At 33.3% G+C, this 14,224-nt stretch overlaps 1 protein-coding gene across 4 annotated transcripts in view; it reads left to right on the forward strand.

Annotated features, from left to right (window-relative positions):
* Positions 1-14,224, forward strand: part of LOC138182200 (thrombospondin type-1 domain-containing protein 4) — a 29,801-nt gene that overhangs the window by 11,372 nt on the left and 4,205 nt on the right. For all 4 annotated transcript variants that reach the window (XM_069117796.1, XM_069117794.1, XM_069117793.1 and 1 more), the window contains one exon: positions 11,344-11,491. In XM_069117796.1, coding sequence (XP_068973897.1) covers positions 11,344-11,491 — 148 coding nt within the window. The remainder of the gene's footprint in view (positions 1-11,343; positions 11,492-14,224) is intronic.

Consider the following 14,224-nt stretch of genomic DNA (forward strand, 5'->3'; position numbering starts at 1 on the left):
TTACGTTTGATTTTTCTTTGTACAGGAACCCCTTTATGGATAGCTGAAAGTAGCCTTTTGAGAAAGTGGTCTATTGATATTGGAGGATTAATTTGCATGGAATTTTTTTGACAATTCGAGCGGAAAAGGAAATCTTATTTATTTCCTGGTAGATAGGTAGGTTTTTTCATTTAATCCAAATTTGTCAATTCTGGAATTAAAATCTTAGAATGAAATTGTTATAGTTTCTTTATTTATAGTTTATTTTTTTTTAATAATTTATGCATTGAAAAATTGTTTAGGTGAAAGGCAGAATATATTTAACCTTCTTCGAATGCTAAATTTATGTTTGAAGCAATTTTCCAAATTTAGATTCATATAAGGATAATTAGATTCGTATAATATTAGATTATAAATTAAGCAAATATCCTGATTATTTAGGATCACAAGAGATTCTGATATCCTTATTGCGATATAAACCATCTTATAACCAATTTCTTTCTTTTTAATATGGTTGAGAATCGACAATAAAACTTCAAACTCAGAAGAAACGACATTTTATATGGACAAACTTAATAATAGTAATATAACGTATAAGGAAACTTCATGATCATTGTAACTATATTTAACGTTGATAAATAAATTGCACACGAAGTGATAGTTTAATAGAACGAATTAAAAACATAAAGTATCATCTGCCATGGATGAGTTGAATATGATACATTCAGGAAATTTTTTGTCTCTCAATGTTTCCCCGTTTTCGTGACAGAGGACAGGCAGAAGACGCACTCTGAGGCCAAGGCTTTGTAATAAATTACAAATATACCATAGCTTCCCGCAAACATTTTACTTGCAAAACTATCTTTTCCTTCCTTGTCATCAGATGTAAAACGATTGCGATATATACAAGAAATCTCTTTATAGCATTTTTATAACCAACGTGAACGTTGTGAATTCTAATACTTCAGATATATTTCAGGATAATTAATTTGCGTAAACATTGCTACACGATCATAAAACTCTTTTAAACTGGGAAGAGGTTTAATAACTCTATAATCTTATGATAATTTGCGTCATTATTGCATTGTATAATTTCATGATAATTTCTTGCATTATGAATAAATTTATACTTTTATATTTAGTAATAAGTAAATAATTAGCTTCAGTCTTGATGTACCTAATTTCTAAATTAAATTTTCCTCCACTCGACACACGACGATCATTTTGCTCTTACGCGCACGTTTTCTCGACTGACAGTAAGAAGATATTTATTCATGGGCTATCACTTTCCTGTCTCGTCTCTGTCCCAACGTTATGACACGCGCTTAGTGCAGGGTCACGATCGCGCAGGTTACAATCATTGGACTTCCATTGCTCGTCGACCACGTGTCATAAGCTACTCGAGTCTCCATTGACTGTTTTCATATAATTCTTTCATATAATTTCTAATATTCCGTCTTTCTATATAGATTTATTAATTACATCTTGATAATTTTTAATAATACAATTCTTACAATTTTCGTTTTTCTTGAAACAGTACCATCCTATTTAATTAAATTACTAATAAATAAATAAAATATACGCAAAATATTAAATCGAAAAGGGTTTAAAAATTTGAGAAACAACATGCAAGCTGTCAAACGTTAATTCATTAGGAGCCTCTAGACTGTTATTGCTATTACTGTAACCATCAGAGTATTACATTGAATATCTAAAATATTACATGTTCAAGTCCAATATCTAGATTTAATTAATACCAGAGATACATACTAATTTCTGCAGATTATGCTCATAGCTAGAAACAGTTCAATAATATTTTAGTATCCGATTACCTATACAAGACCTTCCTCGATTATGCAGCCATGTCTTTTCACTCGTTAAGTATGCAACTCAAGCTTGCACAAGAGATTGTGATTAAATAAAAAATCGACTCGTTATTTCAAGAATCCGATACACACATCTTGCGCGCGAATAAATTCAACTAAATACATTCTAACACTAGAATTTACAAAGGCAGGTATCAAAGATAATTACTTTAAATATTTTGTGTTTAATAATAATTGTGTTCAGTATAACGAGCTAGCAAATATAAGCAATAGCCTTCCCCAAAAAAACATTTTTATTTAAAAAAATATATGCTATTCTACATTTCATTTGTAGTTTCCAGTAACAATTTCTATCGTCAAGGGAATGGTTTCTACGACGATGTCCGACTTCGCGATGACGATGCACGTGACCGCGCTTATTCGCCGGCTATCGGTTCTGCTTTCGCGTCTCATCCCTTTCTCATCTGGCGCATTACGAAGCGTGCACGCGTAACCGGCGCCAGCAAGCAGGTTGCAAACGCCTCGAGTTTCATTGCTCGCGCCAAGTGGAAGGATCGACGAGCGGGCGAGAAGAGCGAGACGTTTAGACGCACCTCTCGACGCGCTTCGCCTTGTCGGACCACCGTGAAAAAGCATTTCGAATTCGCCGCGGAATCCGGTCTTATCGAGAAAAGTCAATTATATCCGGCGCGAGGAACTGGTTGAGAGGCGCGAAAAGAAGGATGGAATTCCTCAAATGATGAAACGTTTCTACAAATGTTCGATGTAACGTTATGTCAATTCAAAGATTTAAGAGAATAACGACATTTCAAAATACTTTGTTTCATTTTCTTGGTTATTTTGTAAATAGATTAATTTTATTAATCTCATCAATTGTACTACAATTTCACTTTTTAGAGTAATTTATTTGAGATAAAAGTAATACAGAAAATTAAAAATAAAACATTAAGTATGCATTGTTTTCGTGATCGGTGATGTATGTGGCGTAGTATTGATTACTTAATTTGTTTCCGATAAACGTAGATATGCTAGGAAAATTGGAAACAAAGGAATTGTAGATTAGTACAATCTATTGGATATAAAATGAGCACGAAACGAGTATGGTTGCGTAATTGGTATGTTATTGGTTACCTAATTTATTTAAGATAAACGTAGATATATAATAAAAAAATTTGAAATAACAAATTTAATATGCAGATATTTGCGTTATTAGTACCGGGAAATAATTGAACGTCAGCACGTTTATGTCAATCTTATCAGTATAAAATACGTGTGTATTGGTTAAATAAGGAAACAGCTTTCTGAACTGCATTACTGGACCACTTTAGTAACCGGTTTGTCTTGAAAACTTCTTATATTAAAATTGCGCCTACTACAATGAAGTTGTAGGATGCAGTCAAAAATTACTTATGAGATATTGTTGAGAATATAATGGGATAATTTATTACGATATGAACTAGAAATGTTTGTTGCTATAATAATTATATATAATAAATATTGTGTAATATGTTACATGATAACAAGGTCTTTATTACGATAATGTGTAACTAGTACCAGTCTCTATTCTCAGGAGAAATTCTTCCTTCAACGTGTTGCTAAACTAAGGATCTACACAATATAATTATATGTTCTCATATTATTTTCTCAATGATATATATAATAAAGCTCTTTCTTCACTGTTATACTATTTTACCTATCTATTACATAAAATTAGATATATACATATATTAAATTATTAGGTATCATATTAAATTATAAAATAATACTTCCTACACTCCAAAACTGAATTTTATATTTAGAATTGATCATTTAATTTCTTAGCTCCTTTAATTAACTACATTTTCCATCCACGACATAACACTACTAAAATTTCATAGGTTATCATTTTTCCCAATTTTTTACCTTTATTCAAGAATTCGTTATTACTTATGGCAAGTTACACAAAGATTCATACATTCAAATATTTAAGAAACTTTTAGTTAACTGTAATATTTTATCTTGATAAACGTTCTTAAATCGATCCTTATTGAAAAACCAGGGAGAGATAAACGATGCAAATTTATCTATCAGAAGTAGACAGGTGACACTAAGTGTGAGCGAGTCAGACTTTCGTATTTCACTGTGGACACGATAAATGGCGTCACGATGATCGGCACCGATAACACATAGCATCAGAATCGAGTTCGACGTTTATTCTTGTTGCGTTATTTTCGTAGACACTAGAACGGTTTAATCCTCATCGTCGTGGATCCGAAGCATAATGCCGAACCTGTAGGGTTCCTCGTAGAACCACGATGATTCATCAGGCCCTTTTGAAACCGATTATTAATTATCTGCTTATCTTAATGACCGCGCAACTTCCGACCCTCTTTTTTGTATTTATAATATCCATTACGATGTATGACACATCGTGACATTTTATATGAAATATTTGCAAGAAGTAGAAAGTAAGATTTCTCTACAATTTTACTTGGAAAATAATCCTATATTAAACCAATATTCAAATGAAGCAAAATCTCAAGTTCATATCACCATCATAAACAATATTCGAATTGCGAATCTACAATCTTAAAACAAGTTAAATTTTAGCAACGAAGTCAAGGCATTGGAACAGTGTTCAAACCAAGAAATCCATAAATTTCATTTTTTATTCGAACGTATCTTCTTCAAATGTGTTTCTTAGAAATACACTTCGTAGCGAAAAATATTTAAGAAATAGACAGACATATCTCATCGTAGAATGATGCTCTATTTTTACGTGACAAGTCTACTAATACGAGTAACCTACTAAATTTAACGATTTTAACGTGGTTAGCATACCTTGCGTTTAATTAACTCGTAATTGAAAGATGCGTCTCACCACCGTGTATACAACGATGATAAAAATATTCGTAGCGTTGTGAACCATACAGAAGCCTTGATTTTCACGTGAATCAAATCTGCACACGTGGTTCCTGAAACGAACGGGTACAAGGTACACGTGAACGCAAACTGCTTTATCGTAGTGTAAACACCTGGTGTGGCCTCGTATGAGCCGCTTGTAAATGTTGCTCGAGAGAATTACGGCTCGCTTATTACAAGTTAACGGGCACGACGTAATTTAATGTGCTTTAACACCTCCACGGATTTATGCTTCCCGCTGCATGTGACTGTACAAATGCATATGCGTGTATTTTTCTAAAAGTATCGCGAAACCTTGTGACACGTGTGCGTTACGTATGTACACGCATATATAGAACTATGTGGCGTATTGCGGCTTCGTCGTTTATTTCAAGTCACTACCGCTACGCCATAAATCTTGATGTAACATTTTTGGTCGTGTAACGAATGGTTGATCCGTAAAGTTTGGAAATTAACGAATAGTAAGGATGTGCGATTCTCTCGCGATTGAGTATCGTGGAATTCTGTGTGAAAGATACTTTGCGTGATAGAGAGGGGGGAAGAAAGAAAGGAAGTTTAATTCTGTGCACTGTGATTCGAAGTTTCTTATTTTTATATGCAAATTAACACTTTCTTTGAATGATAAAAAAAAATTCAGCTCTGTGTTTTTTAAATTTTATTCGCCACTGTATTCTTCCAAAACCTTTTTCGTGGTTTTTCTAATCTTCCTCAATCTGAATGATAAGGGTGTCTTCTTTCCTACTGCGATTTACAGTAAAAGGTATAGTGATAAGAAAAAAAGAAGAATGAAGATGGAAATTCAATTCCATATGTTACTTTTAGAAACTTTTATAAAATCAAAAAATGTGAAATAAAAGGAGTCACTTTACAGAAAGTTTAAAGAGCAGTCTCTTTGGAAGAAAGTATCTGAACACGATACTGTACCGATCGAGTCTTTCGAATGAATTATTGCGTTTTCTAGTCTAGCGCGTAGTTCGTTACGTAATTAAGGGATTCCATAAATTTCTTCATAACCATAATCCCACGGAGATGTTTGTAAATCAAGGCCGTTGTCATAAATACAAATCCGAGATAACGATCGACCAGAGATAACATTAAGATCCGGTGTTCGTGCGCATTACGCCTGACCCTTGTTGTTAATATCGAGGTAATCGAGGGACCTGTTTCACGTGGTTTGACATTATCGAACGGTAATCGAGAAAGGTCCGCGCCACTCGCATTGTTCCCTTCTACACCCTGGCCGATGCATAAATTCGCTCATGCGATATTCATACAATTAACATCAAGCAGTGGCCAAGGTGTAGCATATAAGCGGCGAAGTAACTTGACATTCATCCTGGGTTAATCCAATCAAAGAGTCGAGGAGTGTCAGTTAGGGCGCGGCTTTATATGCACGTTACTGATTAGCTTTTACTGAAAAAAATAAGTGTCGCGCTACAACGGAATAGCGTCGCGTTCAGCTCTAGCGGATATCAAGGACGTAGTCATTAGACGTCGCTAGAAAACGAACTGGCAGTCAGAAGAGCTTTTTCGATCGTTTAATTTTATAGGCAGTTGTTTCACGTGAAGTTTGATATTTGTTTGATGTGGGACCCTCTCAGAAGCAAAACCTATCAATTTCAATTTTTATTAATTTCTCAATTTCATTGCATAAGTACAAAGATTCATGTCGGCTTCGATCCTATAAACTGGGTATTGTTAAATGTAAATCATATACAGTATTTTGATAATATGATATATTATATCCGTCATATGATACAGTATTACAGTAATGAAATTTTTAGTTTGATTTATAAATTACTTTCTTAAAAATTTCAAATTGATCGATATCAGAGTGTTAATGAATTTTCCGATTTCATTATCCAGCTATCGAATGACTTGACTTTAAAACCGAATCACAAATGACTTGCTACTTGTAAGTTTATTTATTATAAGAAGACATTATAAACAGATAACCACAAATTCCTTGATAAATTTAAGAAAAGGTAGTCCTAATGTACATATAATCAATTTACTCTATTCTTCAATTGATAAAATAGATCAGTATGATATCTACACCGCTTAAATTTCAATTTACAAGAAATGGCTCATAAAAGCCACCGATATAAAGTTACAGTAATATGATTAAATTCGGCAGGAAAATAAATAATCAACAACAAATTAAACTCATAACTAGATCTCATAAACTGGATATATCTATCCTTTCATAAAATTCCATTAAGGCATCGATAAACGTCCAGTATCATTCCTAGCCTGCCGGCGAGATCGACGCATTCCCAAATTGCGAAACTGCGTACCGAAATAGAGCCAAATTTTCAAGAAAGCCATCAGAGCACTATTAATCGTCCAATCAAATAGTAGTAATAGATACGGAGTTCCAGATCCGACCTGAATCACCATCGAAGCACTTGCTCATACGTGGCCATGTGGTCTTCGCTGTAATTTATACTCGTCTTTCGCGTCCCATATACCGATTCTACGCCCATGCAACATTAATCCCACGTACGGGGACTAAAAGCAATTTAACATACAATCCCTTATCATCTTAATCTTCTGTAACTTCATCAACCACGAGATAGAAAACATTCGTGAGTATACAATCACAAATATGTGCAGTCACAATATCCTTCGAATTTCCTTTCGCAACGTTATTTTCAACTTATTGATACCCCACCTACTGACAAACAGAAATTACGTCCTTACTGTAGTATACAACGTGCACAGGAATAGAGAGACTCCTTCTAAGAAATCATTGCAATTTTTCTTTCTACGCTTGATCAAAGTCGCAAATAACAGAGACGTTTACGAGACACGAATATTAATCGTATCCGCCACGGTGCAACCCGAGAGTTATAAATCTACGCACAATCCTTTTACTTACTAAGGCTTTTTAGTTTTTCTGTGTGGTTATTGTTAGAAATATTAATTTTGATTTATGCGTTTTACATTACCAGTTATGACAAATGATAAAGTTCTAACAAATTTTTTAAGATCAAAGAAAAGATTAATCGCAAGAAATTATAGATTAATCAAATGAATATGATACTTACGAAAAGATATTAATCATTAGCAAAATCAATGTGAAAGGATCTCTGTCTTGATCCTGTTTGGCATTAATCGTGAAGAGTAGCAAAATATTTTATTGAAGATCTAAACTTTTCTTAAGACTCCAATCCTGCAAATCTTTTTTAATAAAGAATCAAATATATTTTATACAGTATATTGAAATAAGAATTTATGTCTACGTTACAATCCCTCTTTTCGATTTTTCACGTTTATCGAAATAAGAATTAATATTGGATCGCCTGAAAAATTCGTTCCGAAGTACATTTCGATTCGATATACATCCGCAACCTTTCTCTATCTTTCATACTTTCCATTTTCGATAATTCATCCTTCCAGAACCTCTCAGGTTTTTCGGCGAAAAACTTTTCAGTACGATCTTCCATGTCGACCAAATTTCTTAAAAATCGGAATGAACTTTCCGGGCAACTCAATATATTTGCCCGTACTCAACATATAAATAAAATACCGCTGATATTGCTTTTATTGTGCAAAACTTTAAATCAGAATGAAATTTATAAATAATTTAGTTATAAGTATAATCAAAGCGGTTAGCAGTCCTAAGATAGTAATCAGTGTAGTTATTCGATACTTTAATTTATGATCCCGCTATGCTTATTCTACATGCTAACCTTGTTGAATCTCTATACGCATGCTACAGAATACATTTTTACATTGTAAATTTACACGAGTATCTACTTTAAATGTATTATTGTGAAACTGTTTTTTTTAAATTCCATAACCCTTAATTTGCGTCTCGCATTCCAGCCAACATCGCATGTATATAGTAAATGAACGAGGTGACTTACATCCAAGTATGCACAATTGTTAAACACATCAAAATACAATAATTGCCATAGGTCGCTATATGATCTTATATCGCAACTTGAGACCCCTGATAATAAGTCACATAACGTTAAACGATTAACATTATACGTCAGCTGACGTGAAGCAACCTCCACAACCAACATACTATATGAAACTACATTTTCTTAGCCAAGTACGTAATAATATTCAATAATATTCAATTACCATTCCCTTCAAGTACATATTATCAGTTTTCTAGAAAAATTATATATGTCAATAATCACCAGTCTTGTAATATCTGTGGAAATTTATAATAGAAATGAGCTAATTAATAAAATAGGGGTGTTATATGTGTAATTACCTAATAAAACATCTTAAAAAAAAAGAATTCTACAATCCAAAATAGGGTTGTTTCAGCTCTTCTACGTATAGTGAGTTATAATCCATAAACAATATTTTTTTTAAACTTTCAAAATTTAAATATTATTAATACTAAGGCTATCAGAGTTGAGAAAATGATAAATTGCAATGTTTCATAAAAATTCACAAGTTTACGATCATGCATCTTCGGTGGTGTAAATGATCTTTAAAATACATCGATAAAAGTTCTTTTCCTTCTATTATACATTTTTCTCACTCGTCATTTTGATTTCCAGGTAAAAAATAAAAAATGGGTAAAAAATTCTTTTATTACTGAATCATTGAGTAATTAATAATTCCTTGCGTTAATTTGAGTTCCTTGAGAAATTTATTTTTTTATTTATTCACGTCTTCCACTAAACCTATATGAACAAGACGCAGTCAGTCGTTTCTTTAATAAAAGCATTATACATTCGAAACACCATAACTCAAAGGAACTTCGAATAACCACTTTTGCCTTTTCGATCGTTACGTTCGGATCGCCCACGAAGCGATCCACGATTTCCGGTGCACTCGACACGTCGCGATTCAGAGGCCAAACGACAAAGTGCAGCTGGCTTTCGGACACACGCGGAGGAACGCAACGTAGCTAAATTTATGCCGTGACAGCCATAATTTCACGACGGTTTTACACGTCCAAACACGTGTCTTGGCACGCGTGTTGTGACTTACTAATTCGCGTCGCGGACTCATATTTGAAATCTTCGATTTGATCACGAAACTCTTGTTTGCACAGACGACACGCTAAGTACTCACGTGTGCAAACATCGTTTCTGTTTTTATTAATTGTTCCCTAAGAATAGTTCGTTGAGTGACAAACAACGACTGGCAATCAAACAAATTCGTGATATAGAGACATCTCCGATTGCATGGGCGGACAAATGGTTATCCATAGCAGCAGAAGGAATTTCGAACTAATGGGACTCTACCGAATACTCTGTGTTTAATGATATTAATGATTTCCTTAACTTTCACTGGCATTTTTAGTTTTCATTTTCAACTGATATTCTTAGATCTAAATGATCCATAAGAGCTTAAGGTTAATTATATTAATTAATACTTTTATGTATTTGATTTTAACTCTTTTAGGGTCGGATTTCTTTTAGACTGTGGAAAAATTTCATTTTATCCATTATTAATAATAGAAGCACATCTTTCCTGATATTTTCGTAAAGAAGTCATAACACACTTCAAATCGGTTTAGTTTTACCGAAAGGAAATATATTTATCATTTAGTTAATTAAGAACCTGTCAAAGCAGAATAATTAAACATATTATATTCTTCGCTAAAAGTTTCCATGCTATCGAACCCGTATATAAAATTTAAATCGAAATTAAGTAATCGGAAATACAACCATCTATGACTCAACGATATTACCTAAAAGGACTAACGAGATCTTATTAGAATTAATTTAATTGTTTTCCTTAATGAAGTTTTCAAAATTGTCGTTATCTTGTGTACATTCTATTTTAGAAAGCAAGAACAAAGAACGCAGCAAGTAGCTTTTACAGACCTGCTCTTTTTAGAAAATATATATATAGTCGTTGAATAAGGGAGGCTTAATGTATTTGTCTGACAAATCGTATTTATTCTCTGACTCACAGAAGAGTTAAAGAAAACTTCTTATAAAATGTTCTTTATTATCTCCTAACCGTTGTCTTTTTATTGGATCTTTATCGTTGCTTCTGAAAAGTCTGTCGAATATTTTGCGCTGGATATGAAAAGATTCGAGCTCGTAGTATTTATAGACAATGAAACTGCATGTTGCTTCGTGAAAAAAAAAAAAACAAAAAAATATCGAGTTCAGAGTCATGGTACGAGCCCAGCCCGACAATAAAAGCCAAAAGATATTTATCACGAGTACCAATGTATTGCAATGCAAGCAATGTGCCTGACAAAACGAGCGTAACGTTTTCCATTATTTTTGTTAGCACAATCTGATTGCTTCCTCGTCGAGAGCGTACAAACGTGTTATTACTTCCGTGTCATTCCTGCTTCCCTCCGACAATGTTGTGCTTTGTCGCTTTCTGATCAATTTTGTTACAGGGTGCTGTACTCGAAAGCTAATGAAAGTAAAACAAAATAACATTACGTTGTGTATATTACTATATAACTAGACTGTGACGCTTCCCATTCATCGCTTTAACGTATTCAAATACTATTATTCCAATTCCAAAGAGTTATTCAAATGCGCTCGAAGATTTATCATATACATGTATTATGTAATAAATATTCAGAATATAAAATATAATAACTAAAGATTTAGTCGTGTTACAATTGATTTACTAAAAATATTTCAAAGAATTGCAATATGCGATACTGATTAATCTCCATCTGTATTTGTAGCGTTTCTGGAGTTTGTGCGGCGGACACTTAATCGACGGGATTTTCACGGAGCCGACCTTGGAACGGGGTTATAACTTGGTGGCCACGGTTCCCCGAGGTGCTGTAGTTCTGAACGTGACACAGTTACGTCATACGGAGAATTATTTGGGTAAGACATCATATATTTACCGTGCGGCGCATCATGTTACAAAAATACTCGGATGTCTCTGTAACAAGAGAAAATCTTCATTTATCACAATTTTAACAAGAAGATAAATCGTAATTTATAAAACGTACGGAAGTTCGACAACAATGGCGTGAAAGCGCCACACGGTGTAATATAACGAGGTAATAAAGGACAATAAAGTGGAGCAAAGACGAAAGCATATAACAAGGAGAAATAATAAAAGAGGAGAGAACACGAACGATAGTTACACGGAATATTGGATCAGTCTGATAGCGTGGAATCTCGTTCGTGTACAACAAAATGATTCTAATGAAGTGTGCCAGTAAGCAAATAGTCGTGGCGATTGTTCGCGATTGCAAGCAATCAGCTGCGCCTGTCCGCGATCCCTCTTTATTGTCAATACGAGATCTTCTATCATGAAGAATTCATCCTATTCCAGAGGCGTTGTCGTGCTCTTGGCATCAACCCTTGTATAATCTAATCTCTGGACATGCGCGTTAAGTGGAACGTAAATGAAACGCAGTAGCCATTCACGTGACACACAATACGTGCTCGTAGCTTTGTCCCTTGATTCGTTCTGACACACGGTATTGAAGTAATCGCATGAACTGTCGGGTTTCTTGCACCGGTGTAACCTGTTCGATGCTATTGTATTGGAATTCTTTTTATAAATTTTTTCTGTAATATGTTTTATTCGCTCTGATCCTTATCTGTGATTATACTATCGTGGCTTATAAAGGCTTGAATACAATAGATTTGAATATCGTTGAATTTTTGTCATTTTCTATTTATTGAGTTATTTGGAAAATTTGTCGTGAAATTTAAAATTAACATATCATTAAAATATGCATTGTAGCTTTTGCTATTTGCCAGGTAGGTTTATAATTCATAACTGCTTTTCCGAGAAATTTGTCTCTCCTTGATTGAATTCCTTGAAGTAGTTACTGCAGACTTATGGAGTATCCAGTTTCATGTTATGAAAAATATGTTTTGTAAAGATTAGAATGTGAATAGGATGGAGTAAATCCTTGAAAATGGATAAATTCTCATAAATGAATAAATTCTCTATATGAATATTAATGACTTTTTAGATGTTTTACTTGTTCAGATGTATAGGAAGTTTTTCTTTCTTGTTGTAAAATGATACTCTTTCTATTAACAAGTACTAGAACTTCTTCTTTAAAAACGTTACGAATTTTTCGAACGACACAGTATTTATTTATTTGCCATTAAATAAACTCTTTAGTATATATGATTAGTTAATTGTGAATGAGTATTGACTGTAACAGAAACGTGAAAGTAGTTTGGGGGCTAAATATCCAATCACTCAAAAATTATACCATAGATCGTACGGTTTAGTTTCTGAACGGGAAAGTGTTATGTCTTAAAGGTGACATACATACGTTTAATATAAAGCTTCACAGAATTTCAATACAATTGGCAATATCATTAAGCACCTTATGCAAACAGTAGATCCAACATAAGCCTTCGTCGCTCAAGAGATGCGAAATTCAAACGAATCAACATAGAAAAGCAGTCGTGGTCAAGAACAATCCTTTATGGGAATGTTGTAAGAATTTAAGCGAACCCAAGATAAATAACCTAAGTTAAATAGTATTCCATAAGAAAAAACAAATGGCAATCTTACGCAAAGTTTGTAAGACGGTTAACAAATCTTCTAAAAAGGACTTCTTCTTCTATATTTAACTGTATTTAGTACAAAAAATATTTTTGTTCTTTTTTTATAATCCTATCCATAAATTATTTGAAAATTGTTCTTTTTGAAAATCAACGTTGTTTGTTTCTAGTTTCCACGTAGTTAGCCCCTTGAACTACATTCAACGTGAATTATATAAATTGATTTGGTCGTAAAGTCGATCATGAACATTTACAAGCTATAATTCTTACCTAAACGATGCTAGTCAAGACTTCCACAATAGATCGAATCAGTCGATGTGTCATAGATTTTTAAAAAAGATTACACAGGTTATATTATTTCTATTCAAGCAGTTGCTCTTTCGATCTTAAAGAAACAGCTATGTAGGTGTGAAATAACGGGAAATGAATGGGACGTATAATAATGTGAATAATTACGTATTTATTACGAATCATCGACGTTGCGAATGCAACTCGAAACAGGTTCGAACGTTTTATTGGTGATAAAAGCTGCAAGTGTGGATATTTCATGGCAAATATCTAATTACGGATACATATCATGAACTAGGCTTCAAAATAATGGAAAAGGAAATCTAGGTTGATAGAACGAGATGTGGTTATTGAGTAACAAAAATTTGTAAAAATTATCTATTAAATGATTTCGATATTATTCTAATAAATTTACATTTACAATATAAAACAATGACTTAAACGAAGTTTTTATTACAGTTCTTGTAAAGTAAAATATGTTACTCATTCAGATTATGTATCTCTTGTATTTGAAATGAAACTGAAGTAATTTGCATTCACTGTTATTATCACGTTAATGTTTCGTTTAATCAAACCTGAAGAGAGTTGAAAGAGATGCAGTGGATAACTAACGTATACGTCATGTAGTAAATGATTCGTTTATATTTCTAATGTCTCGTATCGCATACACTGCGTCCAGCATTTCTCACATGCAAACGTCATGAATGACTCTCCGATTCCGTTTCATTACCCGAGTGACCACACAATTTAATTTCGAACGTGACAATTCCGCGAAGTAATTATCAACGG

Source organism: Bombus flavifrons, chromosome 8 (assembly GCF_040668555.2).
Source record: "Bombus flavifrons isolate JBK064 chromosome 8, iyBomFlav1_principal, whole genome shotgun sequence".
Taxonomy (NCBI): domain Eukaryota; kingdom Metazoa; phylum Arthropoda; class Insecta; order Hymenoptera; family Apidae; genus Bombus; species Bombus flavifrons.